At 61.9% G+C, this 24,585-nt stretch overlaps 1 protein-coding gene across 8 annotated transcripts in view; it reads left to right on the plus strand.

Moving 5' to 3' along the window:
- PDGFA (platelet derived growth factor subunit A) overlaps positions 1-22,100 on the plus strand; it is a 32,818-nt gene extending 10,718 nt beyond the window's left edge. The window contains exons 1-8 of one of the 8 annotated variants that reach the window (XM_049111229.1): positions 714-961; positions 2,384-2,513; positions 3,960-4,056; positions 8,543-8,647; positions 10,884-11,071; positions 18,088-18,214; positions 18,680-18,748; positions 20,450-22,100. In XM_049111229.1, coding sequence (XP_048967186.1) covers positions 2,451-2,513; positions 3,960-4,056; positions 8,543-8,647; positions 10,884-11,071; positions 18,088-18,214; positions 18,680-18,735 — 636 coding nt within the window. In that variant the 5' untranslated portion in view covers positions 714-961; positions 2,384-2,450 and the 3' untranslated portion in view covers positions 18,736-18,748; positions 20,450-22,100. Of the gene's footprint in view, positions 1-709; positions 962-1,128; positions 1,270-1,700; positions 2,514-3,959; positions 4,057-8,542; positions 8,648-10,883; positions 11,072-18,087; positions 18,215-18,679; positions 18,749-20,449 lie in introns of those variants that run through there. The other 7 variants (XM_025415974.3, XM_035718356.2, XM_049111231.1 and 4 more) reach the window with 7 other exon arrangements.
- The last annotated feature ends 2,485 nt before the right edge of the window (positions 22,101-24,585 follow it).

Below are 24,585 nucleotides of genomic sequence, written 5' to 3' on the forward strand. Positions count from 1 at the left end.
TGCTTCTAAATGTCCCCAAGTTTTCCCTGCTTCACCCTCATCACCCTGAACAGCCGGAGAGGTGACTTGGTGACGGTGGTTGTGTGGGGCTGCAGCCTGGGCAAGGCCAGGGCACTGGGAGGCTGCAGGTGTGTGAAAGCAGGTGGAAGGGTGCTAGTGGACCCCCCCCTCTGGGAACAGCGAGAGGTCCCCCCTCCCCCTCCCCAGGTATTAGGGGGAAGGGGAGCGCCCCCTAAGCGCCCTCCCCACTCGGCCTTTGAAATGCCGGAGCCGGCGGAGCCGGGATGAAAGACCGCCCGCGGGGCTACGCCTTTACTGCCTTTGTCTGGCGGGAGGGCGGCCGCCGCGGGGCGCGGGCCTAATCCCCAGGATGGGGCCTCGGGGGCGGGAGGCGGGGGCCTTGGGCGGGAGGCATTCCCGGGCGGCCGCCCACCCTCCCACCGACCCGGGAGTCTTCCAGCCTTCGGGGGCCTCGCCGTCTAGCTTTGGGGTCGCGGGGCCCGTGTCCCCTCCCAGCCGCGTTCCAGGCTCGGGTGCCCTTGAGGGGCCCGCGGGGGTCCGATCCCACCTGCTGTGGGTGGGCGCACCTGCGCTCCGGCGGCCGGGAGCGGTCCGGCCGGCTCAGGCCGCGGCCTCCAGCGCGCTGCTCCCCCGCATCGCGCTCGGTGCCGCGCCTCGGCCGGAGGTGGCGCTCTGTGCGCCCGGCGGATCCCGGCGTGGGAGGCTCCGGCTCCGGCTCCGGGGGTTTCTCGCCAGCCGCGCCTAGCTCTCCTTTCCCTTCCGCCCCCTCGAGTTCCTGGCTCAGGCCGCAGCCCAGCCTTCCACGAGGGAGTGGGGATCAGATACGCCGCAGCCCCCTCCTCCGACCTGGGCGCTCTCCCATCTCGGGATGCTGGTGGAAGTGCCTCATTCAGACGCCCCAGGCATCGGATTCTGGGCGGGGGCGCGTGGCCGCCGCCAGGTGAGTGCCCCGGACGCGCCCCTGCAGCCGCCCCACCTCTCACCAGACGCTCACTCCCCCTCCTTTTATGGAGACGGGGAGGCAGGGGCCCTGGATCCTCACGGTGGAAAGAGGCCCGAGCGCCGCGCCGGGGCGGGGGGCCGGAGGCGGGGGCCGGTTCGCGTTTGCCCTTTTTGGCGCAGCAGCTCTGGGCGCTGCCCGCTGCCGCCGCTGGGGCCCGAGGGAGGCGAGCCGGCGACGGCAGCGCTTCTGCGGCGGCCTCCTCCCCTCCCCGTCCGATGCCGCAGGATTGCAGCTGGCACTGGAGGGTGGGCAAGCTCGAGGGAGGGGCGCGCGGGGAGCCCCGCCGGGCGCGCGGAGCTCGGAGCCGGGCGCGGGGCTTTGATGGGTTTTACTGGCTGCGTGAGCGCCGCTCGGTGCTCTCTGCGGCGGCGGCGCCCGGGCCCTGCCCGGCCCGTGCGGCCCCCGCGCGCTTCCGAGGTGCGGGTCCGGGGCCCGGAATCCGGGGGAGGCGAGGGGGAGGGGGCGGGGGAGGGGCGCGGCGGCGGCGGCGCTATAACCCCCTCCCCGCCGCCGGCCGGCTCCACACGCGCGCCCTGCGGAGCCCGCACAACTCCGGCGAGCCGGGCCTGCCCGTGCCTCCTCCCCCCCCCTCCTCCTCCTCCTCCTCCGCCACCCGGCGGCGGCGGCGGCGGCGGCGGCGGCTCCCTTCGGCCCCACGCTCCGGCCGGCGCGGCGAGGCCCCGGGCGGGCGGCGGCTGCCAGGCGGCGCGGCCGCGGGCGCTGCCCGGCTCGGGCCGGCGGAGGGCGGAGCGCGGCGCCAGAGCCGAGGGCACGCCGCGGAGGGGCGCACGCAGGCCGCCGGGCCGCGCCGTGCTGGGCCGCGCCGTACCCGGCCGGGCGGCGGCTGCGAGAGGAGGCCGAAGGCGAGCGCGGGGCCGGCGGTGGGCGCGCAGGGCCGTCCGCAGCCCCGCGGGGAGAGCGCGAGCCCGCGGCCGGGGCCCGGCCGGGCATCCAGACAGGTGATGGGTGGTGCGGCGGCGGCGGCGGCGGCTGCAGCCTCGCTCCGGGGTCCCTCTCGGGGCTGATGCCCGCAAATATGCAGAATTACCGGCCGGGTCGCTCCTAAAGCCAGCGCCGGGGAGCGAGCGCGGCGGCGGCCAGCACCGAGAACGCACCAAGGAAGAGGCCCAGCCCCCGCCCTCCGCCCCTTCCGTCCCCACCCCCTACCCGGCGGCCCAGGAGGCTCCCGGCGCGGCGGGCGCGGCGAGCGCGCACTCCCTGCTCCTCCTCCTCGCTGGCGCTGCCTGCCTCTCCGCACTCGCTGCTCGCGCCGGGCGCGCTCCGCCGGCTCCCTGCTCTCCGCGCCACCCTCCCCGGGCCGCGCTCCCTGAGGGATGGTACTGAATCTCGCCGCCACAGGAGCCCGGCTGGAGCGCCCGCCCCGCGGCCTCGCCTCCCCGCCGAGCCGCCAGCGCCTCGGGACGCGATGAGGACCTGGGCTTGCCTGCTACTCCTCGGCTGCGGATACCTCGCCCATGCCCTGGCCGAGGTGGGTGCCACCCCCGCGCCCCGTCCCCTCTCCGACTCCCCCGGCGCACGCCCCCTGCGGCCGCCGGCGGGCCGGGGCCGCTCGGGCTCCGGGGCTCTGCAGAGCGCATTTTGGTTTCTGCTGGGGCGGTCGGGTTCTTGCTTTTCCCCACTGGCTGTTCTTTTCTGCCATGCCGAAGTGTGTCTGGTGAGTTTCCAGCGTGTTGCGTCGCTGTGCCGTGGAGGCACGGAGTGGCGCGGGGTGGACGAGTGGGGAGAAAGTTCGGGGGGCGCGGGCTCTCCCCGGGGAGGGGCGCCCCGGACGCGGCGGACAATGCAGTATCGGGGTGCGGGGAGCGCGGAAGGGGGTGTGTGTGACCTGGCGGAGCCCGGGAGGGGACGGGCGAGCGGCGGGTCCACAGGGGCGGCCGCGGCGGAAGCCCCCCGGCGGGCGGGGAGGCAGGGTGGGCGGCGCGGGGCCGCAGCCCCCTCGCCCGGGTCGCGGCCCCTGAGCCTGGCCGGGCCGCTGGGCCCCGCAGTCCCGCCCGCCCGGGGCCTGCTTACAGGTGGCTGAGCTAGGCGAGCCGGGGCCGGGCCGGGCCGGGCGCGCGCGTCCTCCCACCGCCGGGGCCCCCTCCCCCCAGGGTAGGATCCCGAACCCCCGGGAGCCCGGCCGTGATGAATGACTTTCTGCAGCCCCCGCCGTGGGAACTTAGTGGAGACCCCTCCCCCGCACACCCCCACGGCGACCCCCGACTCCCGGGCACAGTCTGGAGGGAGTGGGGGTGGTCTGGGCAGGGACTGGGAGCTGCGGGAGGTGGAGATTTAACCCTCCCGCCGCCGGCTGGATGTGGGGCGCCCTGGGCGGCGCTAGGGCCGCGGCCGGGCCGGGTGGGGCGCGCGTGTGAACGGATGAGTGCGCGCGCGCGTGTTTTTGCGCCGGAGACCCCCCGACCCGGCAGGTTCGGCCCGGGGTTCCGGGGTGTGAAAATGCAAGCCCCTGGCCCCATGAGAGTGTGAAGGCTGCCGTGGCTTGGGGCGCCGATCCGTGACGCATTTCAACTTGGATCTCTCTGGATGTCGATTTCACTATTAAATCAGAAACTCCTCGGGACCCTCGGCGCCCCTAGACCTCCTGTGACTGACCCCCCCGGGCGGAGGGGCCGGGGGCCGGGCTTTTGTGTGGAAATGTAAAGGTGGGAGGAGGGCTTGCTTTCTGGAAAGGCGGCCCTGGATGCGGGCCGAGAATTGGGGGGGTCGCACCCGGTCCGCACCCTGTCCGCCCCCGGCGTCTGACTCCAGGGCCCCCGGCAGGGGTCGGGCGCCCGGAGAGCTCGGAGGGCGTGGGCTGGGGGCGCCGGCGCTGTCGGGGGCGCTGTCGGGGGCACAGGGCGCGGGGGGGGGGGGCGCGCGCGGGGGGGTGCGGGCCGGCCCGGCGCGGACGCTGACCCTGTGGCTCTGCTTGCAGGAAGCCGAGATCCCCCGCGAGGTGATTGAGAGGCTGGCACACAGTCAGATCCACAGCATCCGGGACCTCCAGCGACTCCTGGAGATAGACTCCGTAGGTAAATCGCGCCCCTTCCCTCGGCGCGCGGGGCGGGGGTGCGGGGGGTGCGCCCCGCGCCGCCTCCCGCGCTCGGGCCGGGCCAGGCGCCGCGCAGGAGCGCACCGAAAGGTCAGAATCCAATCCCGGGCCATAAAAGCCCAGGCGGATGAGTCAGGAGTTTCTCTTCTAGTGCCCACTTTCTCTCCCGGTGGCGGCCGCGAGCTGCTCGCTCGCCGGGGGATTGTTTTTGCATTTAAGGAAAATGCTGCGCGAGTCACGGAAAGTTCAGCGGCGCTGAGGGCGCCGGCGCCTGGGCCAGGTGTGCGGGCCCGGGGCCTGCCCTGCGGGGCGGGAGGAGCCCTGGCCCTGCGCCCCGCGGGCAGGCGCGCGGGAGGAGCCGCCCCCGGGCAGGGGCGCTTTGTCATTGCGGCGCACGGCTGTCCTGTGCCTGCGGCCGCCGGGCCTTTGTGGTTGCAGGAGCCCCGTGCTTTCACAGGCCAATAAAAGGCGCGTCTTCCACACATCTGGTGTCTGGGGATTATTTTGGGGCTCACCCTCAGGCCCTTGGAGTCTAGCCACTTTAGAGTTTATTTGTAAGCGTTGGAGTTTGCAAGCCCCTTGGTGTCGGTTGCACAGTTGGAGGGGACTGGTGTGCAGAGGTGGCCAGGGACCCAGGCTGGTGGCAGCGCCTACTGTGGTGTGGCCCAAAGGAATCCTTTTCCTAGAGGGCAGAGATTTCTGGCCCACAGCTTTGTGGCCTCCTGCTCCAGAGTAGTATTTGGTGTGGGAACACCCGTGGGAGGGGTAGCTAGAGAAATACATGGTATCAGCGTCTGGTTAGGCCGGGGCCCTAAGTGGGCTTGTCAGAGGGAGGCCCACGGTGGTAGAGGTCAGTTGGAACTTTTTGCAGTAAAGATTTCGCTCTCCTTGCAGGCTACCCTCAAAGGGGGGGGGGGGGGGCGGAATTAAGTAAAATCACATGGTCTAGTCATTTGGAAATTTGTACCTAATTATGGTGGTGGAGAGGCCTGAACTATTTTCATTTCATGCCAAGACCATTTGCTAGCAAGGCCGATGGTTTCTGTAGTTTCGTGACCCAGGAAATCCTTTGGCTGATCCTTATCAGGAAGGGGGTAGAGTTTCACTAGGAGATCAGAGTTGGGCCAGGGGGGATTTTGGTCTGGTTCCTTGATGTGTAACCCTGGGGAGAAGGATTTGGCTTTGGTTAGCTGAGGAAAACACTCGCCTACGTTCCGCTGGGCCCTGGAGGATCTGTAAAAGTGGGGAGGCCGCCTCCCTGAGAAGATTCAGAGCTATCTATCTATCTATCTATCTATTTATTTATTTATTTATTTATTTATTTATTTATTTAGTGGCTTGCAGGAGCTGGGCCTCCCTGTGGGATGGCTTTAGGATGCCACCGGGAAATGGGCCATTCACTTTCTGTTGGGACCATTCTTATTCTGGTCTCTGCAGCCCCGCCCCCCCCACCCCCTACCCCCTACCCCCTACCCCCCACCCCCCACCCATTAACACTTTGTGCATTGCAGCTTGGTGGGTTATGCTGATGGCATTCCTGACCTGGGGGCTTTTGGGCCTAGAGCCTCTTGGGGCGGTCCGAAGAAGCAGGATGCTGCAGCTAGTTCCCTGGCTGGTTTCAAATTGCCCCCTTATAAAAAGTCCTGGGTGCTTAGACTCATCCTGCCCCTCACCCTGCACCTTCTGTCACATGGTTTGGGGTCTGGGCCAGGACTCCTCATGCCTGTGAATCTGGGTGAGAACTGAGCGGGACTTCTAGGGTCTTTTTTGCTAGGAGGCCCCTTGTGACACACATCCCAAAGTGGGTCTCCATCCTGGTCTGGCCCCCTCTCGCAGCCGTGGAAGCCAGGGCAGTGACCCAGGGCAGTGCATGGTCTCTGGCCTGAGCACCAGAGTTGCCACAGATGCTTCTAGAACTTATACTGCAGTCTTTACCCCAACACCTGTTCTCACCCAAAGCAAAGAGTTGAAACAGATCTTGACACCGTGGAAGGTTGTAAACAGCTGAGGGGTCAGTTATCTGAGGACTAAGCTGCTCTCCGGGCCCTGGACCCCCATGAGGTCCTGTTGGAGGCCTGTCTGGGATCTGCGAGGAGGGAGCTGGGATATCGTCCTAAATCCCTCTGTGGGCCACTCCAAGGGTGAACCAGTCCCTTCAGGTTGGTCTTTTAGTTGGAGAGCTAATCAGGCCCAGGAAGCCAAAGAGATCTTTTTCTTACAGGCCCTCTCCTCCTCCCCCATGGGGCCTTGTGATAGGATCCTGGAGGCCTCCCAGTGGGCAGCTGCATCCCCATTTCCCAGATGACACCTGGAGGCAGTAGGGTTCCTCGACCAGCGGCAGTGAGAGCTGCACTGAGCCTGAGGATTCTCAGCACGGAGCCCGGGGTCGCTGACTTTCCACGTGGGGCTCTGGGGTGGAGGGACCAGCGTGTGGTCTTTGAATTTTTGGGACTTGTGCATCCAGTGTGATTAGAAGCTGGCCATTCGGTGGCAAGGAGGCAGGGGAGCTTTGTTGTCCTAGCAGCCTGGCGACTGTGCGGTGGGGTCACCGAGCACCTGATACACATGTCCCCGTCTTGGGCCATTCATGCTCCAGCAGGACCGAGAGCCGGAGGACCTGTCCCCATCCTGAGCTGTCACTTAAACAAAAGGGGCACCCCTCGATTAAGTGTCCTGAGGGTAGTTCTAGGATCTCGAGTGGCGGGGTCTGCCTCAGTCACTGCTGGATCATTTCTCAAACCGTATCCGTCAGAGGCCACTTGCCCACGGCGTGGACGGCGACCCCCCATCTTGATCGGGGGGCAGAAGAGGGCTTGTTTGCCTAGGAGCTCTTTCTCCTCCCCATCTGCCGGGTCGGATTTCAGCGCTGTCCACCCGCCGGGGGCTGTGGTCCTCTCTGCGGCCTGCTGGGGAGGCGAGGGCTGGTGTCCCCGCTCATCCTCCGCCTCCTGGGCCTAGTTCCTGGTGTCGGTACGGTGGTGGCAGCTCCCGCGGACTAAGGACCGAGCCGGTGGTGAAGCGAGCCGCGGGGCTTTAGCAAGGCCCGGAAGATGGTGGCCGCTGGGGAGTCTCCCTGGACGCCGCGGCTGGACCAGCTGCTCTTGGGTTTGAGGGTGGCAAGATGGCTACCACCGGGACGTGACTCATAAATGTCACTTTTTCGTGAAAAAATGCTTCTTGTAACAGTTGGTTGATGGGAAATTCTTATTGCATGAATAGTTGTGTTCTGATCTTATTTTGGGTCTCAAAAAAATTAGTGGCAGTGGAACATTGAGTCATTTTAAGTGAGAAGTTGGGTTCTTCCCAGACTTTAGTTGTCTGAAAGAACACATCTTTTGCCATTTGTATCTTTTGCCTGGTTTTCGGTTTTCATTTTAAACGAGTGGAGGTTTGTGGATAGTCGCTGAGGCCCCGGTGGGTTGGGCACCCAGGAGGGGGCGTCTGGTCAGGCCTGGTGGCCAGGACACCACTTGAGCTTCTTAGGGACGGGACAGCAGGACATGGTGGGGGGGTGGTCTGCGCAGCTGCTGGAGTCCCCGGCTGTTGGGGTGCGCTTCTCAGGACCCTGCTCATCTCCTGGGGAGCAGAAGGAGACCCCCTAGCTGGGTCTGGGGGCCGAGGCGGGGAGAACCAAGGGTGACCCCTTTTATCCAGGGGCAGGCAGTGTCATTGGAGCGGGTCGGTCCCAGTGGCAGGTGGCAGGACTGAGTGTGTCCCTCCCACCCCACTTCTCCCTTCTAGGAATCTGAGGGACCTGGAACTCCCCTAAGCTGCCCCAGAGGCACCAGGGCGGGCGAGGCTGCTCCTATGTGTGCCAGGGGCTGTTGTAGGCCTGGAAGACTAGGGTACAGCTTTGATGTTAGCACTGGGACTGTTGGTGTGCGGCCGATGGGCAGCACGCTCGCCTTCCTGCCAGTTGGCCCCTCTGCCAGGCACTGGGATTTCTGTCCCTTTACTTTCCCCACTTGCACTTGTGGCCTGGGTATGGATTAACTTCAAGAACAAGTGGGGTCCAGTTGTTGGCCCAGTCTGGCCTATTCCCCATGCCCCTCAAAGGTCAGGGTGCTCCAAAAAGATGGAGAGAGCCACATGCAGACACCAGAAAAGTCACAGCAGCAGCCTCTGCTGGTCCTTTGGTGCTGTCGGAGGGTTCCTGTCCCCGGGTAGTTTTGGCTCTTACTTACCTCCTCCAGCCGTCACCTGGGGAGATCCCCTGCCCCTTCCCCACAGGTCTGTAGCTTTGCTGCAAAGTGCAATGGGGTGGGGGGGGCACATTTGGGGGACCTCCGTGTAGGCTTCACAGAGGTTTTCAGCAGTTGGGAGTCTTTCATTCTCTGGATACATGGGAGTGGAGGGTCTCCCAGGGGACTCGCCTGCCTCTGGGAGGCAGGTGGGAGCGCTGCTGGAAAGGCCCCCGGGCATCACACTGATGGGAGCCAGCCGGTCACTATTTCCTCTTTCTATAGGGGCCGAGGATGCTTTGGAAGCAAGTCTGAGAGCCCACGGGGGCCATGCCACCAAGCATGCACCTGAGAAGCGGCCTGTGCCCATTCGGAGGAAAAGAAGCATTGGTGAGCCCTGGGCCTGCAGGGTGGGGAAGGGGACGGGGGCTAGGCCCTCTGGAGGGCTGAGGGGCTCTCATCCACTGTGCCTCACCCCTTCGCTCCTCCATAAAACAAAGACACAACGTGTGCAGGGGCCCAGCGACTTCAGCCCTGGCCGCCCGCCTTCTCTCCGGAGGCCTCCCTCCTCTGCCGGGGGCGTCTCCCTGCCCCGGCCCGTCTGCTGCTTGCTGAGCCTGGCCTGGGCCAAGAGATTCCAGGAGAGGAGAGCCATCATAAATTCCTTAAGTGCCCGGTCTTGTCGGGGCCTGTTCTGGAGGAGGCCTCGCTGGAAAACGTGGTCGTGTTTCATTTCCAGTTTGTAATGTGGTGCACGGGCGTGCTGGCCAGCAGCTGCAGAGTGTGGGGGTCAGCCTGCTGCATGCACGCCCCCCCCGCAGATGCCCCTGCCCACGGCCCCCACTGTACTCAGGCTTGCCTCCTAGGTTCTGCTGGGCATGGGTTTGGGGGTTGTTTTCATCCTGCCCTCTAGCAGACTATCCTCATGTCTGTCTAGCTCCTGGAGGCTGCTAGGGGTCTCCTGGACTCTGGCTCTGCTCTGAGACCCATCTTGGCCTGCACTTTCTTGCCCTGGAGGCAGGGTTAGGGCATGTGATCCACCGAGTCCCATGCCAACCGGGAAAGTCCTCCTGCTTTTCCTAACTACCTGGGTGTGACCCCCCCACACACACTGCTTTTCTGTGCCGTGTGACTGTGGGCAGTGACTGCCCCCTCTGAGCTTATCTTCCTTCTAGAAGGTAGATTCTGATGCTGCTTCAGTCGAGTGCAGTGCATGAAGGCCGGGGGCCCACCCAGAGGATGTTGATTGTAGGGCTGTAGGTTTCCTGTTCTCCAGACCAGTGTCAAGTGAGGGGACCACAGTAGGCCTGTCCTGTTCCACATGGGGAGCCCTGGACTATCTCCCTGGCTCCATACTCGGTCCCACCTGGCTAGGCTCCCCAGGCCCCTCCCAGCCAGTGGGTGCTGGGCTGGGAGCCGTGAGCACAGCCCTCTCCTGCCCTGTGGTGGCCAGACCTCAAGCACCCAACCTTCCTTACAGGGTCCCCCTTTCCAGGTGCTCCCAGGCCACTGGGGTGGGGGGGCGGGATACAAGTACCTCGAGTCTCCTAGGGCCTCAGGAGGTCTCCTGGGCCCTGTGACGGGACAGGCAGGAGAGAGAGGCTGGCACCCCTCCCTGGCACTGGGGCAAAGACTGGGCCCCGTTAACCTTTGATGACATTTCAGGCTTTTCTGTTTGTCTGCAGGGGCCAGGGCCCTGCCTCATGCTGGCCCCGGGGGTCATGCCCAGCCCTTTGTGGCCAGGAGCGGCTCCCTCCAGTTCTGGGTTTTGGGGTACCACCTTGCCGCTGGAGGCATTGGCTTCTGTGGGTATCCCCAGAGCCTGCCCAGGCTCCCTGAGCACATGTCTGGGTGGAGGGCCTAGTATTGGTCAGCCCTCAGTGACACATGCCTAGCTGGGCCTGGAGGGCGGTGTGGTTAGTAAAGCGGCATGTGGGGAGCACAGTGTGCCTGCCAGGGTCCCCAGGTGCAGTTCTCATTGGGCAGTCGTGCCTCTGGCATCCACTGAGTTTTGGGGCTTTGGGTTGGACAGATCGGCCTGTGCTGAGGAGCACAGATGAAGGTAGAGGCAGCTCCTCCTGGGAGGGTGGCCTCTTGGCTGCCGGGGTCCCCTCTGAATGATCTTTAGCAGGTTTGCAGGTGGTGGGCTGTGTCCTGCGTTCCCTGGTCCCCTGTCCATCTCACGATCCCCCTCCTTCCTGAGCCTGGCCTTGGAGCTGTGAGGCCTGTTGCCTGCTTGCCTTTGAGGTCCCAGGCTCTGTTTCCCTGTTTCTACCCATTCTTCACCAGCTCTGGGAGCTCCCTAACCATCAGTGGAGGGACCCCTCCACCCCACCACATGTCTGCCTCGGTTACCATCCCTCCCCTCCACCTGCAGGTCACGTTAGGCTTCCCTGTGTCACATGGTCTGCCACAGTGCTGGTCCCTAGGGCCTCCCTGCCCGGCCCTCACTGCTGCTCATCCTGGCCAGCCCACATACAGCCCTGTTGGGGCTGGGGTGTCTCTGCATGCAGAGGAAGCAGCAGCCACGTGGAGGCCCTTCAGGGCTTCGGGTCACAGGGTAGGCCTGGGTGCTGGTGGGACATGGGGCATGGCCTCTGCATTCACCGTGGCTCTTGTTCTGCAGAGGAGGCCATCCCCGCGGTCTGCAAGACCAGGACGGTCATTTATGAGATACCTCGGAGCCAGGTTGACCCCACGTCTGCCAACTTCCTGATCTGGCCCCCGTGCGTGGAGGTGAAGCGCTGTGCGGGCTGCTGTAACACCAGCAGCGTCAAGTGCCAGCCTTCCCGCATCCATCACCGCAGCGTCAAGGTGAGCCCACGGCCTTGCCCAGGGGCATCCTGCAGCCAATGTAGTGACAGCCTGCTGCTCCTATTCCCTGGCAGACACATACCCGGGCCCTGGGTACAGAGCAGGGTGGTGTTAGACCTGGGATGTGGGGCCAGCTGCTGGGGGTGCACGTCGAGGTCCTTTCCCCGCTCCACCGCACACAGCCTGCCTCGTGACGCAACAACATGGGAGGTCTTCAGAACACGGGCTGTGTGTGTGCTGCAGGGGGACCCCTCAGAGCCTCTCCCCGGAAGCACATGGGAAACAGGAAAGGGGAGCCGGCATGGGTGCAGGGCCTGCTCAGGGGCCTCTGCCCTTTGTCTGCAAGTCAGGGAGGGCCCTTCACTCTGCTAGGGTGTGTGTGTCCTTGGAGTCCTCCAGCACGGTCTTCCTGGGGGTTCCTCAGTCCCTGGGGCTGGGGCTGCAAAGCCAGCCCCTCCCCTCATTCTGGGAAGCTGGGCTCCACTTGGAGACCCTTGGGATTAGTGCTGGGTTGGCTGCAGTCCCTGGGAGCCAGCACATGGCTGGGCACTTGCCCCAAAGCACTCCTGGGGCAGGGTGTTGGCCGAGGTAGGGGTATAGGAAGGTAAGGTTCAGATGACATGTGTGGGGGCTCCTTGTTCTCCCCACCTTAGTCCTGGGGTGCAATCTGCCTCTGGGTCACTCTGGGCTGCCACATTGTGGTCTGGGTTTTTGTCTCAGTGGCTGGAGGGGTTCCTAGGGTATGGGTCTGCTCCCCTCTGGCCTCACTTGGCCCATCTGTGAAATGGATGTCTAGGCCTGTGCTGGTCCCAAGCTGACCCCTGTTTGAAGGGGGGCTCTTCCTGCTTCCAAAAGGATAGGGCAGGAGGGAGATGTCCAGAGCATCTTGGCTTCTCTGACACGTGGTTGGGCAGGAGTGTCCTGGGGCTGCCCTCCCTGGAAGCTGGCTCTGGGCAGCTTACAGTCCTACATATCCCTGGGCCATGGATTTAGACAGCAGGGCACTGATCTCGTGGAGATGGCCATGGCCTGCCCACTCAGCTGAGCTTCCAGTGGCAGGTGTGTCCATTCCTCCCAGAAGGAAGGTTCTGGGGGTGCACCAGAAGCCCTTCCTCGACTGGAGATTATTTCAGATCCCGAGTGCCCGCTGCTGTCCAGGCTCCTGGCCACGGAGTGAAGTGCAGGGGAGGTTATCCTAGTTAAGGACTGTGTAGCTGGCTGGGACACAGTCGGTCACGTGAGAAGGCATGTTAGACCCGTAACCCGGCTCCACCTGACCTCCGGGGACTTGGTCCTCGAGCACTTGGGGCATTGAGTAAGCAGATTCCACGGCGTGCTGCCCTGTGATCTCCACGGTGGACACTGCCCTGAAGCCGAGGATCCCAGTGCTCTTCTGCACTTGCCCGGGGCGCTGGCTCTTGCCTTGGCAGGCGTGGGCCTCCTGACTTCATGCTGCTGGGGTCCCTCACCTCGCACTGGGTCCAGCTCCGCACGCTTTGTTAAAGAGGGACATGGAGACCCAAGGGGACAGGGCTGTGCCTTCCGTGCCAAGACTTCTCTGCTGCCTGCTGCGGGACCCTGGCCGGCTCTGCTTCCCTTGGGTCTCCATGTCCTCGCTTACGGTATGTTGTGAGGGGGTCTCGTGAGCCCCAAGAATCCAGACCCCTGAGATCTTTCCTTCTTGGGCGTGGGGGTGGTGGCGCTCTGGGTGACAGTCCCACACTTGGGCGCTGTGCATAGGGCTATCCTGGGAGTGTCCAGTTGGAGATACAGTGGTGCCGGAATGAAGTGGACCTCTGCCTCCCATGGGGAAGGACTGGGGAGTGTCCGGTCCTGGGGTTGCCCACGATCCTCTCTTCCTGGCCCACCCTGAGTGGGTGAGCGGGGTTCCAGCACAGGCGGTGGGGTTGGGACCAGGCCCTGTCATAGGAGGGGCCCATGTCTGTCTTGGGCACAGGCCCAAAGGGCTCAGCAGATGGTGGCGTGAGGCCAGGGCTCCCCCCACAGGCCTTCGTCTGCTCAGACGGGGTCATGGTCCACCCGAGGGGACAGAGGGGCTTTAGTCCTGCAGCTGGAACCCAGTGGCCTGCTTCCATGTCCGGCGCCCTGCTCTTCTCAGACCCTTCCTCCTTTTCCCTGCCCACCCATCAGAGGGTTGGCAGGAAAACATCCGGCCCCAGACACTGGGGGTTTTGGCCGAGAAGGGACAAAAGGTCAGTGGGAACAGGAGGTCCATTGTGGAGGCCAGCCTGGCCCCCACGCCTGCCCAGGAAGCTGTCCCTGCTCCACTGGGGCTGAGGCTGAGCAGGGTGATGGGCCTTGTGGAGTCCTGGGCTGGGTGTCTGAGGTGTGCTGGGGGCCTGCTGGGGCCCCTGTGGCTGGGCAGGTGCGCGGTCTCGCCCAGGGTGGACACCTGCCCAGTGTTGTGGTTTATGGCCCTTTGGTCACAGAGAAGGTGAGGTAAGGCTAGGAGTGGCCACCCCACTGAGGCCCAGGTGGTGAATTGTCCAGTGTGCTCAGCTGAAGGCTGCCCAGTAGCTCCTGGGCCCCAAGTGTCAGGACTTGCTGGGATTGATGGCTGGCTTCCCACAGTGTCCACTAGGGAGGGGGCGCCAAAGCTTCTTGTGCCCCCAGCTCTATGATGGTCTCGGTGTGGGGCCTTCACTCTTGGAGGTTGGGCCCTCATTTGTCTTGTGGGACCTGCATGCTGGCTGGCTGGGGCTCCTATACCCCTGGTGGTCCCTCTGGGGTTGCCAGGGCATGGCTGCCATCAGACCTCGGGGCACGTGGACCTGTGGTCCGGGCTGGGGCAACGTCTCTGTATCAGCTTGCCATGCTCAGCATTTGGGGTCTGCTTTTAGGGGTCCAAGCGTGCTCGCTGACTGGTGTCCTGGACGAATGAGCCTTACCCTGGTGAGGGCTGACCCTGTCTCCTAGACCCAAGGCTCGAGGGCTAGGATAACGAGTGGTATAGGCTGCGGGGCCCACAACTGGTTGTTTTGCGCTGGATGGGGTCGCTGTGGGGTAAACCTCAGCCTTACTGCATGGCGCTGAAAGTTGGGGGCTCCCGTTTTCTTGAGGGCGTCACGTGGGTTCACAGCTGATGGGTTAGTCGATTATCTTGGCCTGGCCCCCAGGTCTCCAGAAGCTGCGACCCAGCTCCACGGCCATGACCAGAGTGGCCGGCTATGGCTTCCAGAAGGTGGGTCTGGGTGTGTTTGCGCTCCGATGTGAGTGTGAGATCTAGTCCAGGAGGCTTGGGGAGAAATCTGTGGCCTGGCGAGAGGGGCCTCATGTGATATGGCTCTGAGCCCCTCCCCACAATGGGTGGAGATGCCCTGGACGTGGCTCCTGGGGCACTCACTGCCCGTCTGGTACCGTGCTGGTGATTATCTAACTGGGCCAGAGAGAAGGGTTCCCCACGCAGCCGCCTGTCGAGCCATGTGGAGGTCTGGTGCTGTGACTCTGGGGCTCCGCTTCAGTTCCGAGTGGATCTAGTGGACTCGGAGGGACTCCAGGATTTCCGTGCTGGATCAGCAGGGACCAGAGCCCTCACGCCCAGCAGGACAGATTTCCCGGACCTAGGAAGTCCCCCGGTTAAGGCATGAACTCTGAGCCTCTGCTGTTTCCAAGCATACGGCTCCTTCCAGCAAAAGAAGCCCTGTCTGAACTGCCTCATTTTCCTGTCTGTAAAACGGGCCGTAATTGTGCCCTCACGGGGTAGCTGTGAGCGTCGCAGTGACCAGCACCTGGGGTTCAGTAAATGCAGGTGTTTATCACAGATGCTGCTCTGCCCTTGACTCTGGAGTGGTCAGGCCATGACCTGGGGATGTGGCGCCCCCCAGCAGGGCATCGCTCTCCGTGGCCCAGTGGAGGACACTGGGAGGAGCAGGAGCTCAGGTCCTCTTTGCTTGGGGTCCCTGGAATGGAAGGGTGACGGCATCGCTGGATTGCATGCCCTGGGAGCGTGCAGGTGGGGTGGTTCCTGCCAGGCAGACTCGAGGTGGGAAGTGGAAGGTCCTCTTTACAAGGTGCAGCTCCCACACACGGGACACGAAGGGAGAGGGGAGGGAGGAGCCTGGGGACCCTGTTTGGGGCCGAGGCCATGGGAAGGGTCCAAAGGACGTAAACATCTTGTTCTGGGGACTTGGCTAGAGCAGAGGCTGCTCTGAGAAGTTAATATTCACAGTGTGTTCTTGGGGGAAAAAATGCAGCTATTTCCTGGCCAGAGGTGGCGGAATGGCCTGGAATCCTCACATACCCCGAAGCAGGTGCAATCATAAATCGCTGTTTGTTTTTCTTTGATAAAAACGGCTCGTCTGAGGAGAAAGTGGGTTCCCAGACCGGAGTGGCTGGTGTTGGGAGTGCTTGGCCAAGGGGACTGTTTTGGGGGGGCGGTTCTGGAGCGTCTATCTTCTCCACCGAGGCTGGTCTGGTAGGGTGGAGACCAGCCTGCCCCCCTGCGCCCAGCCTGGGTCCTAGTACCTGCCCCCCTAGAGGAAGTGGGTGAAGTACTTGCTGAGCAGAGGCTGCGCCCCCAGAAACCCCCCTTCCATGTCCCCAGCAGAGTCCAGTGATGGAGGGCAGCTGTGCATGGGGGTGGGAGTGTGTAGTGCTCAGAGCTGGGGTGGCAGACATGGGGCTGCCTCTGACCTACCTGCTTGGGCCTTAGGGCTGCTCAGGGACAGGGGCTGAGGCCCACGTGGAGGGCTGGCATGGTGGCCAGGCTCAGGCCCCGGTCCTCTGCCCTCTTGGGAGGCTCACTGAGGTGCTGAGATGCATCCCTCCCAGTGTCCTCAAGGGGAGGTTCACTCTGGGCCTGGGGGCTGGCTTTGCAAAGGCAAAAATGTGCTGATACCAGGGCTCAGTTGCTTGGGAACGTGGCTCAGTGGCAAGCCCCAGCTGTTCCCATACATGTGAAGCCCTGGGGGCCACGGTTCTTGTTCCCATTTTATAGATAGGAAAGTGGAGGCTCTCTGCCCCTGTGTCCGCCACATCCCGAGAGTCTGTCTGTGTGTTTCTCTCTCATTCCTGTGTGGTCCCAGCCTCCCAGAGTGGCAGGTGCCTTGTGGAGCAGACCCTGCTCTGCGGCTAGGGTACTCATGCCTGAGCTCCCCTCCTCTGCCTCTTCTCTAGCTTGGGAAACCCCCCAGACCTGGTCCCAAACCTGGCCTGGCTCCCACCCCACCTCTGCGCTCACACCTGGCTGTCCACATTCACACCCGAGGCCGCATTCCACTTCCCACGGCCGCCGGGCACCCGGCACCCTTTGCACTGCAGGTTAACCATTAATGCAGCCCAGTGGCCACTGACAGGTCTGGACAAGCCTTGGGGCCAGTTCACCTGTGGGGTGGGCCATCCCTCTTGCCCCGGGGGCCTCTGGCCTCTGGACTCCAGGCCTCTGTACAGGAGCACCTCTCTGTCCAACTTTCCCCTCTCCCTACTGTCCCCAGGCTGGGGGCTTTTGCTCTCCATCCGGGATCCCCTCACCTCTGCCAATGGCCTGATGCCTCCACATGCTTGGGGCGTAACCCGGGTGGGCCCTGCTCCCCTTCTGACTCAGTCTCCCCAGGTAAACAGGGTATGGATATCTCTGAGGGCCATTCCCAGGACCTAGGACTGCAGCCCCAGTGTTGGTATAGGTGGAACATCTGCCATGTGCCCGGGTCTGTGGGATCCAGGGCTCATGGGAAGATGCTGGACCTGTCCCCACCAGGGACTGAGCTCTTGGGAGGGGAGCCCACTGGGGCTGCAGAGACAGGCTGGGAGGTTGCTCCTCTGATGTTACTTGTTTCCTTCATGAATTAGGATGAAGTGAGGCCACCTTGACCACACTCACTGTGTGTGTGGGCTGTTCTCTGGTACCAGCTGTGTCATAATGTGGGTGTGCATGGAGCTGCATGCTTGGGACAGCACATGTGTGTATATGTGGAAGGTGGTGCTGTGTTCCCATGATAGGGCATGTGCATGCACTGCTTGTGTGTGTATGTCGTTTCCAGGACAGGGTGTGTGCGTCTGTGTGTGTCTATCATTTCCAGGATAGGGTGTGTATCCATGTGTATAGTTTCCAGAATAGGGTATGTGTGTGTCTGTATGTGTGTGCATGTGTGTGTCATTTCCAGGACGGGCATGTGTGCATCTGTATGTGTGTGTGCATGTGAGCGTGTGTGGAGAGGGTGGAGTGGTGTTTCCACGACAGATTGAGCCGGTTTCCCTAGGCTTGACCTTGGGGTCTGTAGGGACTTGATTTCTAGGCTGCCTGGGCTGGTGCCCCACAGGCTGGACCCGGCCATTTTCCCCCAGCAGAGGCAGGGCTGCTACACTGCTGTTGTGTACCTGGATAATTTGGGCTGACAAGGGTGAGAGTGAATGGAGGGGGCCCAGCTGGAGGAGGCATTGGTTCCGTTCTGACCTTCCCCAGTCCTGGCCTCCTGGGACCGGACTGTGAGGCCTGTAGGGTCCTCATCTGCAGTTCCTAGCAGACCAGGATCCATGTTCTGACCCAGACAGCCTTCTTGTGGGCTCTTGGGGCTGTGCTCAACAGGATGGGTGGGTGGGTGGGCGGGCAGGAGGGAGGGTACACCAGGGCCACGACCCACAAACCACACTCAGCACCCCTTCCCTCGCTGTGGGTATTTTCCCCCTTTAATAATCAAGTATGCGTTTGGAGGTTTTCCGTTGCCCCAGATGTCCCCTGAGACCTGGACACGGACACCTTCCTTCCTTCCCCGGCCCGCTCAGAGCTCTTCGCTCAAGGTGGGTCCTGCAGACCTCCTCCCGCCTGCACGAGTGAGCCTTCGGGTGTCGATTAAAATAGATCAAACCACAAATGCCCGAAGGTGCCTTTTTCACCTGGCAGTCCTCTGCCTTTCCGCTGGGAGGAGGTCAGAGGTCAGCCTGCCCACGTCACCCTCCTGGCTCGGGTGGGGCCAAGCACCCCAGCACGTACCCCGCTCCCGGTGACTCGTGCGAGGCGTGGCCGAGGTGTTCACCGCGGGGCCTGTTGTCTCGGGCAGGTGGCCAAGGTGGAGTACATCAGGAAGAAGCCAAAGTTAAAAGAAGTGCAGGTGCGGCTGGAGGAGCATCTGGAATGCACATGCACGACCAGCGGCCTGAACCCAGATCACCGGGAGGAGGAGACGGGTAAGAGCGGCCCTGGGCCTCGTCCTCTCGTCGTTGGAAGGGGTCCTCAGAGCCTGCCCTCCACGCAGAGGCTCGGCTCGGCGGGCAGGAGCGTCTGGTGCCGCTGCGAATCCGGCACAGGGCCCCCGGGGTGGGGGCTAGTGGGGGTCGAGGCACCTGCAGGTGTCAGCTGGAGCGACTAGGGTGGCCGCTCCAAGTGCCCACCCTGGTCGGGGTGTAGGAGTGACCAGGAGCCCATGGCCCAGGGAGGCCCGACCCCGTCCCAGGCAGACTTTGCCCCGAGGCAGCGTGGTAGAGGTGCTGTGACCCGCTGCATCGGGCCGGCTCAAGGGCACCAGGAAGTGTCTCTGTGCCAAAGCTAATCGAGTTTTCTTCCAGAAAGACAAACACCTCAGCTATTTATTGCCTCAGGTCCGCAGCCCTAACCCTTAGGCCCGCTCACCCTCCCTGCCCTTCTGTTAACAGGAAGGCGTAGGGAGTCAGGTAAAAAACGGAAAAGAAAAAGGTTAAAACCCACCTAACGCGGCCGACCAGGTAGGAGCTGACTGCGAACGTGCCGCGGTCCTGCGGGTGGGAGGTGCACCGACTGATCACGTGGCCAATCCCTCCCGTGGCCGGCTCGCGGCTCGCGGCTCGCCCCTGATTCATCGGCCCTGATCGGCCTGCAAGCTTCCGGTGTCTGGCTGGGCTGTGGGTCTGCTCGCTCGTGTCCCCGGCTCCCCCTTCCGCTCCGGAGTCCCCGCTCTGGCTTGGGTCTCTTGCATCGATGGGGGAGGCCCTGGTATCCCGTGAGTGCAGTGATTCAGCTTCCTGAACAGCAGTGGGGTAGCTCTGATGTGCGTTACCTGGGCTCACCTTGGGCAGGTTCCCCGTCCCATTGGACAGATGAAAGACTGAGGCTCACGGGGATGATGGGTAACGGCATTTGAAGACCGAGCAGGTCATGTCTGACAGCGTTTTATAAACGTACAGGGCTGTTGGCTACTGTGTTGGAAACTGTGTTTGGTTGCTGGTGACACACCGGAATCAATGAGGGCTGAAGCGAGGTAGATAGATGTTCAGGAGCAGGTTTGGCATCCTCCAGGTATCATCAGGGACCCTCTCCGACGTGAGGGACTGGTGCTGTTTATCCGCAGATCTGCTTCATGGCTCAGTGTGGCTGCTGAAGCTCCACAAATCACGTGTACACTCTAGGTTGGAAGAGGGCCAAAAGAACCCTCTTAGAAAAGTCCCACCTGGTGACTTCTCTGATACCCTGGCCATCCTTTGGTGGCAAGAGGACCTGGGCAGTGTAGTCTTGTAGGGAATGGGATTTGGGCAACCTCAATCCTCAACCTCAGCAGTCCTGTCTGCTCTGGAAAGCCTGGTCCTTGCCTCTGGCTGTGTGTGAGCCCATGGCGTCCCAGACAGGTGGTTGTGGGAGAAGTTCTTAGAGATGGTGTCTCAGAGCCCAGGTGCCGGTGGAGCGACTGCAGGAAGCTCCCAGTTCAGGAGCCAGGGAGGAGGGTCCGCGTGGGTGGGCTCCTGAAGCATCCCCACAATGACTTCTTGCCCAGGGTGTAGTTTTCTCCCAGAGTGTAGCTTGGGGGGTGGTTTTTGTGTCATCTTGTGCATCCACTGTGCCCACCAATGATTGGGCTCTGGCCTCCACAGGCCAGCCGATGACAGAGACCCCAAGTGAGAACTGAGCAGCGTCCCTGCCACCCCAGGCCCTGCTGGCTTGTGGGTGGTACAGGTGCTGGGATAAGCAGTGACCCAGTAACCTGGATGGGGAAGAGCTGCTCTTAGCTCAGAGCTCAGTATAGATCTGCCTGCTTACCAAGACCCTCAAGGTTGTCCCATGGCCCAGGATGGTTGCCAGAGCTCCAGAAATTACATCAAGTCCTCTGCTGGGGCGGGGGTGTTAAAAAAAAAGAATGTGGGGAAAAAGGCAAAGAAAGAACCATGCTGGGCCTCAGTTTCCCTCATCTGTACAACTGGAGAATGGGGCTTGCTCTAAGGAACGTTCTGTGGGATCCTAAGAACCTAGTCTCCGTTCTGCTCAGGTTGTTACAGAAAGCTCAGGATGTACTGAGGCATATTTGATTTGAAAAACGCTACAACAAATCTGAGACGTGTCACGCTGCGTGTGAGTGTGTACCCTGATGGGGTGAAGCGTGTCATCGTGGCTGCCGTCCATGTGGCAGCGCGTGTGCCGGCCCTGCCTCAGTGTCTGTCTCTCCGCTCTCCCCGCAGATGTGAGGTGAGGACAAGCCAGCAGCCCTTCTCCGGGACACGGATGTACATGGCGTGTTACATTCCTGAACCTACTACGTACGGTGCTCATTGCCAGCGTGCGATCTTTGTTCTCCTCCGTGAAAAACTGTCTCCATGCGCACTCGGGAGAACAAAGAGACAGTATACATTTGTTTAATGTGACATCAAAGCAAGTATTGTAGCACTCGGTGAAACAATAAGAAGCTTCCTTGTCAAAAAGAGGGAGAGAGAGAGAGCGAGAGAGCGAGAGAGAGCGTGAGCAAACAGAACCACAAAACATGACAAACAAAACTGACTCACAAAAATATCTACACAGTTGTCGGGATGGAGGACACCCCTGTGGGATGGAAGCGACGTGCCTCGGCGGACCGGATTTCTGTCCAGGTTCACAGGTGCTTCAGCCAGGGACACAGAACCTGCTTTCTGGAGGACTCCGGGCGGGTGCCGAGGGCCCTGCGGGGCACGTGGGAGCCAGGGATGTCTCAGAACCGCCACGGGACTTAGAAACACATCTCCTTGCCGTAGTGTTTGAGTCTATACAGAAACCTTCCCGAGAGCCTTAAGTGGATTTTTTTTTTTTACACCATAAAGTGATTATTAAGCTTTCCTTTTTACTCTTTGGCTAGCTTTTTTTTTTTTTTTTTTTTTTTTTTTTTAATTATCTCTTGGATGACATTTACACCGATAACACCAGGCTGCTGTAAGTCAGGACAGTGGGACCGTATTTCCCCTCGCAGGATGCAAATGAGATGTATTAAAATAAACATGGTATATCCACCTATGCATCACTTCCTAAATGTTTCTGGCTTTACGTGTTTCTCCCCTGCCCCATTTTATCTTACTTTTTAATTTAAGCCATTTCGAGAGAACTATGCGTGAACCAATCGAGTCCGTCCCGGGCCTGCCGCTCCCACTCCTCGCCGCAGCGAGGTGCCCCTGGGCCACTGTTTGGACAGAATCTAAATTCTTTATTTTTGGTAAGATGTTACGCTTTACATGTATTCAACAGAAATGTGTGTGTGTGTTGTGTTTTTGTTTTTGTTTTGTAAAGGTGAAGTTTGTATTTTTATCTAATATTACCAGTTTTGTATACCTGAGAGCCTGCTATGTTTTTTTCTTTGAACCAAAAGGAAAAAGAAAAACCCACCAAACAAAACCCATACACGTGAAAAGTGCTTTGTGGTCACATTTTTCTAGTTGCGTAACCGAGTCTAGACCCTGTGTCCGGCCACAGGGCCCGTCGCTTGGAGGTGGCCCGCTGCACCCCGCCACGAGCCTGCGCGCCGAGGCCTGCCCTTGGGATCCTGGAACCTGAAGGGAGTGGGCCATCGAAGCCCTCCTGCCAGGGCGTCTGGCCTCTTGGAGACGAGGCCACGTGCCCATCCGGAGCAGCCAAGCAGACGATGGCCTTCATCCCAAAGGGAGTCGACTTCAGTGTCTGTGGGGCCGAGCCAGTGAAGGCAGGCAGCTCTGTCGCCCGTCGCCCGTCGCCCACTCTCCCTGCTCCAGATGGAGGGGCCATGTGACCGTCAAGATCCTTTGGCTGCCTGTGGGGTCCCCGGAGCGAGGGCGGGGGTCTCTGGTGTTCGCGTGTTCGTGGGAGAGTTTTTATAAAGGCATTCCTTCAGCAGCACATCTTCACGGTGTGGTTTTTGGTCCGCGGGACGCGCAAAGGGAGGCGGGGGGCAGGGGCTCCAGGGGATGGGTGCAAGGTGGGTGCAGGTGGGTGCCGGTGGCCGCGCCCCCTGGCTCGCGCCCAGCCGTGTGCGGGGGCCTGTGGAGGCTCCGTCCCCGTCTCCATCTGGGCGTCTAGTGGCCGCGCTGCTCACAACGCTGGGCCGTGGAGACGTCTGGTGGTGGATGGACAGCGTGTGATTTATGTATTTATGTCTCCCTGGGATGCTGAGAGTACCGCCCAGGTCTTTGCCCAAAGCCGGAGCAGGAGGCTGAGCGCTTCTGGGGAGGCGGCGTTGCCAGAAGAGGCCCCCGAGCCCGGCTGGGGCTGGTGGTGGCCGCGGGGGTGGGGGGGGGACGGGGGGACGCTCGTGCCTGCTGCCCTGGCGGGGCCTGAGCTGGGCGGAGCCGGGGCGGGCAGGGTGGCGTCCACGCCCAGCCAGGAAGGGGCTGCCGCCCGGCCGCCCAGCGGAGGCTGCGGTCTGTGGCTGGATTGTTTCTGGATTGCAGGCCTACACGGCCCCGCAGGCTTTGTTGCGGCTTTGCCCTGCATTCCTGGCATTTCTGCTCCTGCCTGGGCCCCTCCCGGCCTGTCACCCTGGGCGGCACCTGGATGCGCCAAAAAGTCAGCCTTGCACTCTTGCAAGCCCTCTGCCCTTGAGCCCTGGGGCTCTGTGTGCATCTGCACAGTGGGGACAGTGGCTTGGCATACGGCAAGGGTTCTGCGTGATGCACATGGAGACCCCAGCATGGACCTCCAGGTCCTCAGCCTCCCTGCGCTGAAGCACGTCATAGCTTCCTTTTTGTGTTTCTGGGCCCAGTGTTGCAGAAGAATAAAGCCCTTAAGCTCTTCCACGAGGTGCACCTGACTGGAGACCTGCAGTCACCTGGTCGTATGTGTCCTTAACCCGTGTCAGGGGGTCGTGCCGTGTGCCAGGCCGACAAGGTGCCTCTCCACCTAGCTTGGAGCAGCTCCCGCTCCGCACCCAGACTTGGTGTCCTAGTCTGGGCCAGGCTCAGACCACCTCTGGTGGGAGGCCTCTCGTGGGTGCCTGACCCTCTGGCGCTGGGCCTCCCCCAGGTGCCTCCCACGCTCTGGGGGTGGGAAGGAAGGACAGGACGCTGTGCCCCTGGCATGCCTTTGACCCTCCTGGGCAGACCCCGAGCAGAAAGGCAGAGGATCAGGGAGCACATGGAGTTCTCCAGGGGATGGGCAGCAGGAAGAGTTCAGTCAGGGGCCTGAGGGGCTGCCCTGCCTCCCTGGGCTCCGTCTCCCCAGGAGATGTGGGCTAGGCAGGAGATGCTCTGAAGTGCTGGGGCCTTGGCTGGCCCTGTGAATGTCAGGTGGCTGGGCCCTCAGGTGTCCTATGTGGTCTGTCTCTGGAGCTGCCACTATAGGTGGCACCCGGTCAGGAGACCTGTCTGCCACCCGGACCCTGGGCCAGAGCAAGGTCTGAGGAGGAAGACATGGGACTTGCCCGAAGCCTCCGCATTCCCGTGGTGGGGCACCCAAGCCCTGACCTCTGACCCATCACCATGGCAGGTGTGCCCTGGGCAGGTACTGCGTGCCTGCTGTCTGCAGAGCTGAGTTGTTTTATTATGGAAGCATGGTTGACATACGGCGTTATGCTGCCTTCAGGTGCACAAGAAGAGACTGGAGACTCCATTACTCAAGTGTGGTGTCCCCACACACCGTTATTACAGCGTCGCTGACTATGTTCACCACGCTGTTCTCATCCCCGGGACTTTGTCATTCAATAACTGGAGGCTTGTACCTCTGAACCTCGCTCCCCTATTTTGCCTGCCCCTCACCCCCAGCAGTGCTCATTCCTGTCACTGTGTCTCACACAATACAGACTGTCCCAGCCGAGCTGAAGCTCCAGGGTGGAAGGCTCTCTGCCACCTGCCTTGCTTCCCCTGGAATGGGGTCCCTGGCCCAGACCCCTGGAGGCTGTGAAGGTCCTGCGGATGGTCTGTGGGGGGCATGGGACCTCCTCGTGTAGATGGAGACAGAGGCTCCCATGCTCAGGTGTCTCCCAGGGCACAGCTGGAGGTGGGATGTGAGCCCAGCCCCTCCCTGCTGACGTCCACTTGGACTCCTGGCTGCGGCTCTCCTGGGAAGCCTCCTGTTGTCCCCGTCCAGTCCCTGCCGGCTGTGTCCCAGGGCTCCAGGTGCCGGGCTTGGTAAGGCTGCGGTGGGTGCCCCAGGCCTATGGGGAAGGAGTCAGTGAGGAGATGCATGTGGCTCAGTCCATCCTGAGGACTGAGCCGTGTGGCCCCTTTTACAGAGGTGTAGACCGAGACTCAATGGATCTGCATGAACTGAACATTGCGTTAGAAATTCAGTTAGCCTCGACGCTGTGGTAGCTCAGTTTTGACAGTGATGTAAAATAGCTTTTGTTTGTTTGTTTGTTTGTTTTTAATTTCAATTAACAATTCAG

Source organism: Canis lupus, chromosome 6 (genome assembly GCF_003254725.2).
Source record: "Canis lupus dingo isolate Sandy chromosome 6, ASM325472v2, whole genome shotgun sequence".
NCBI lineage: Eukaryota > Metazoa > Chordata > Mammalia > Carnivora > Canidae > Canis > Canis lupus.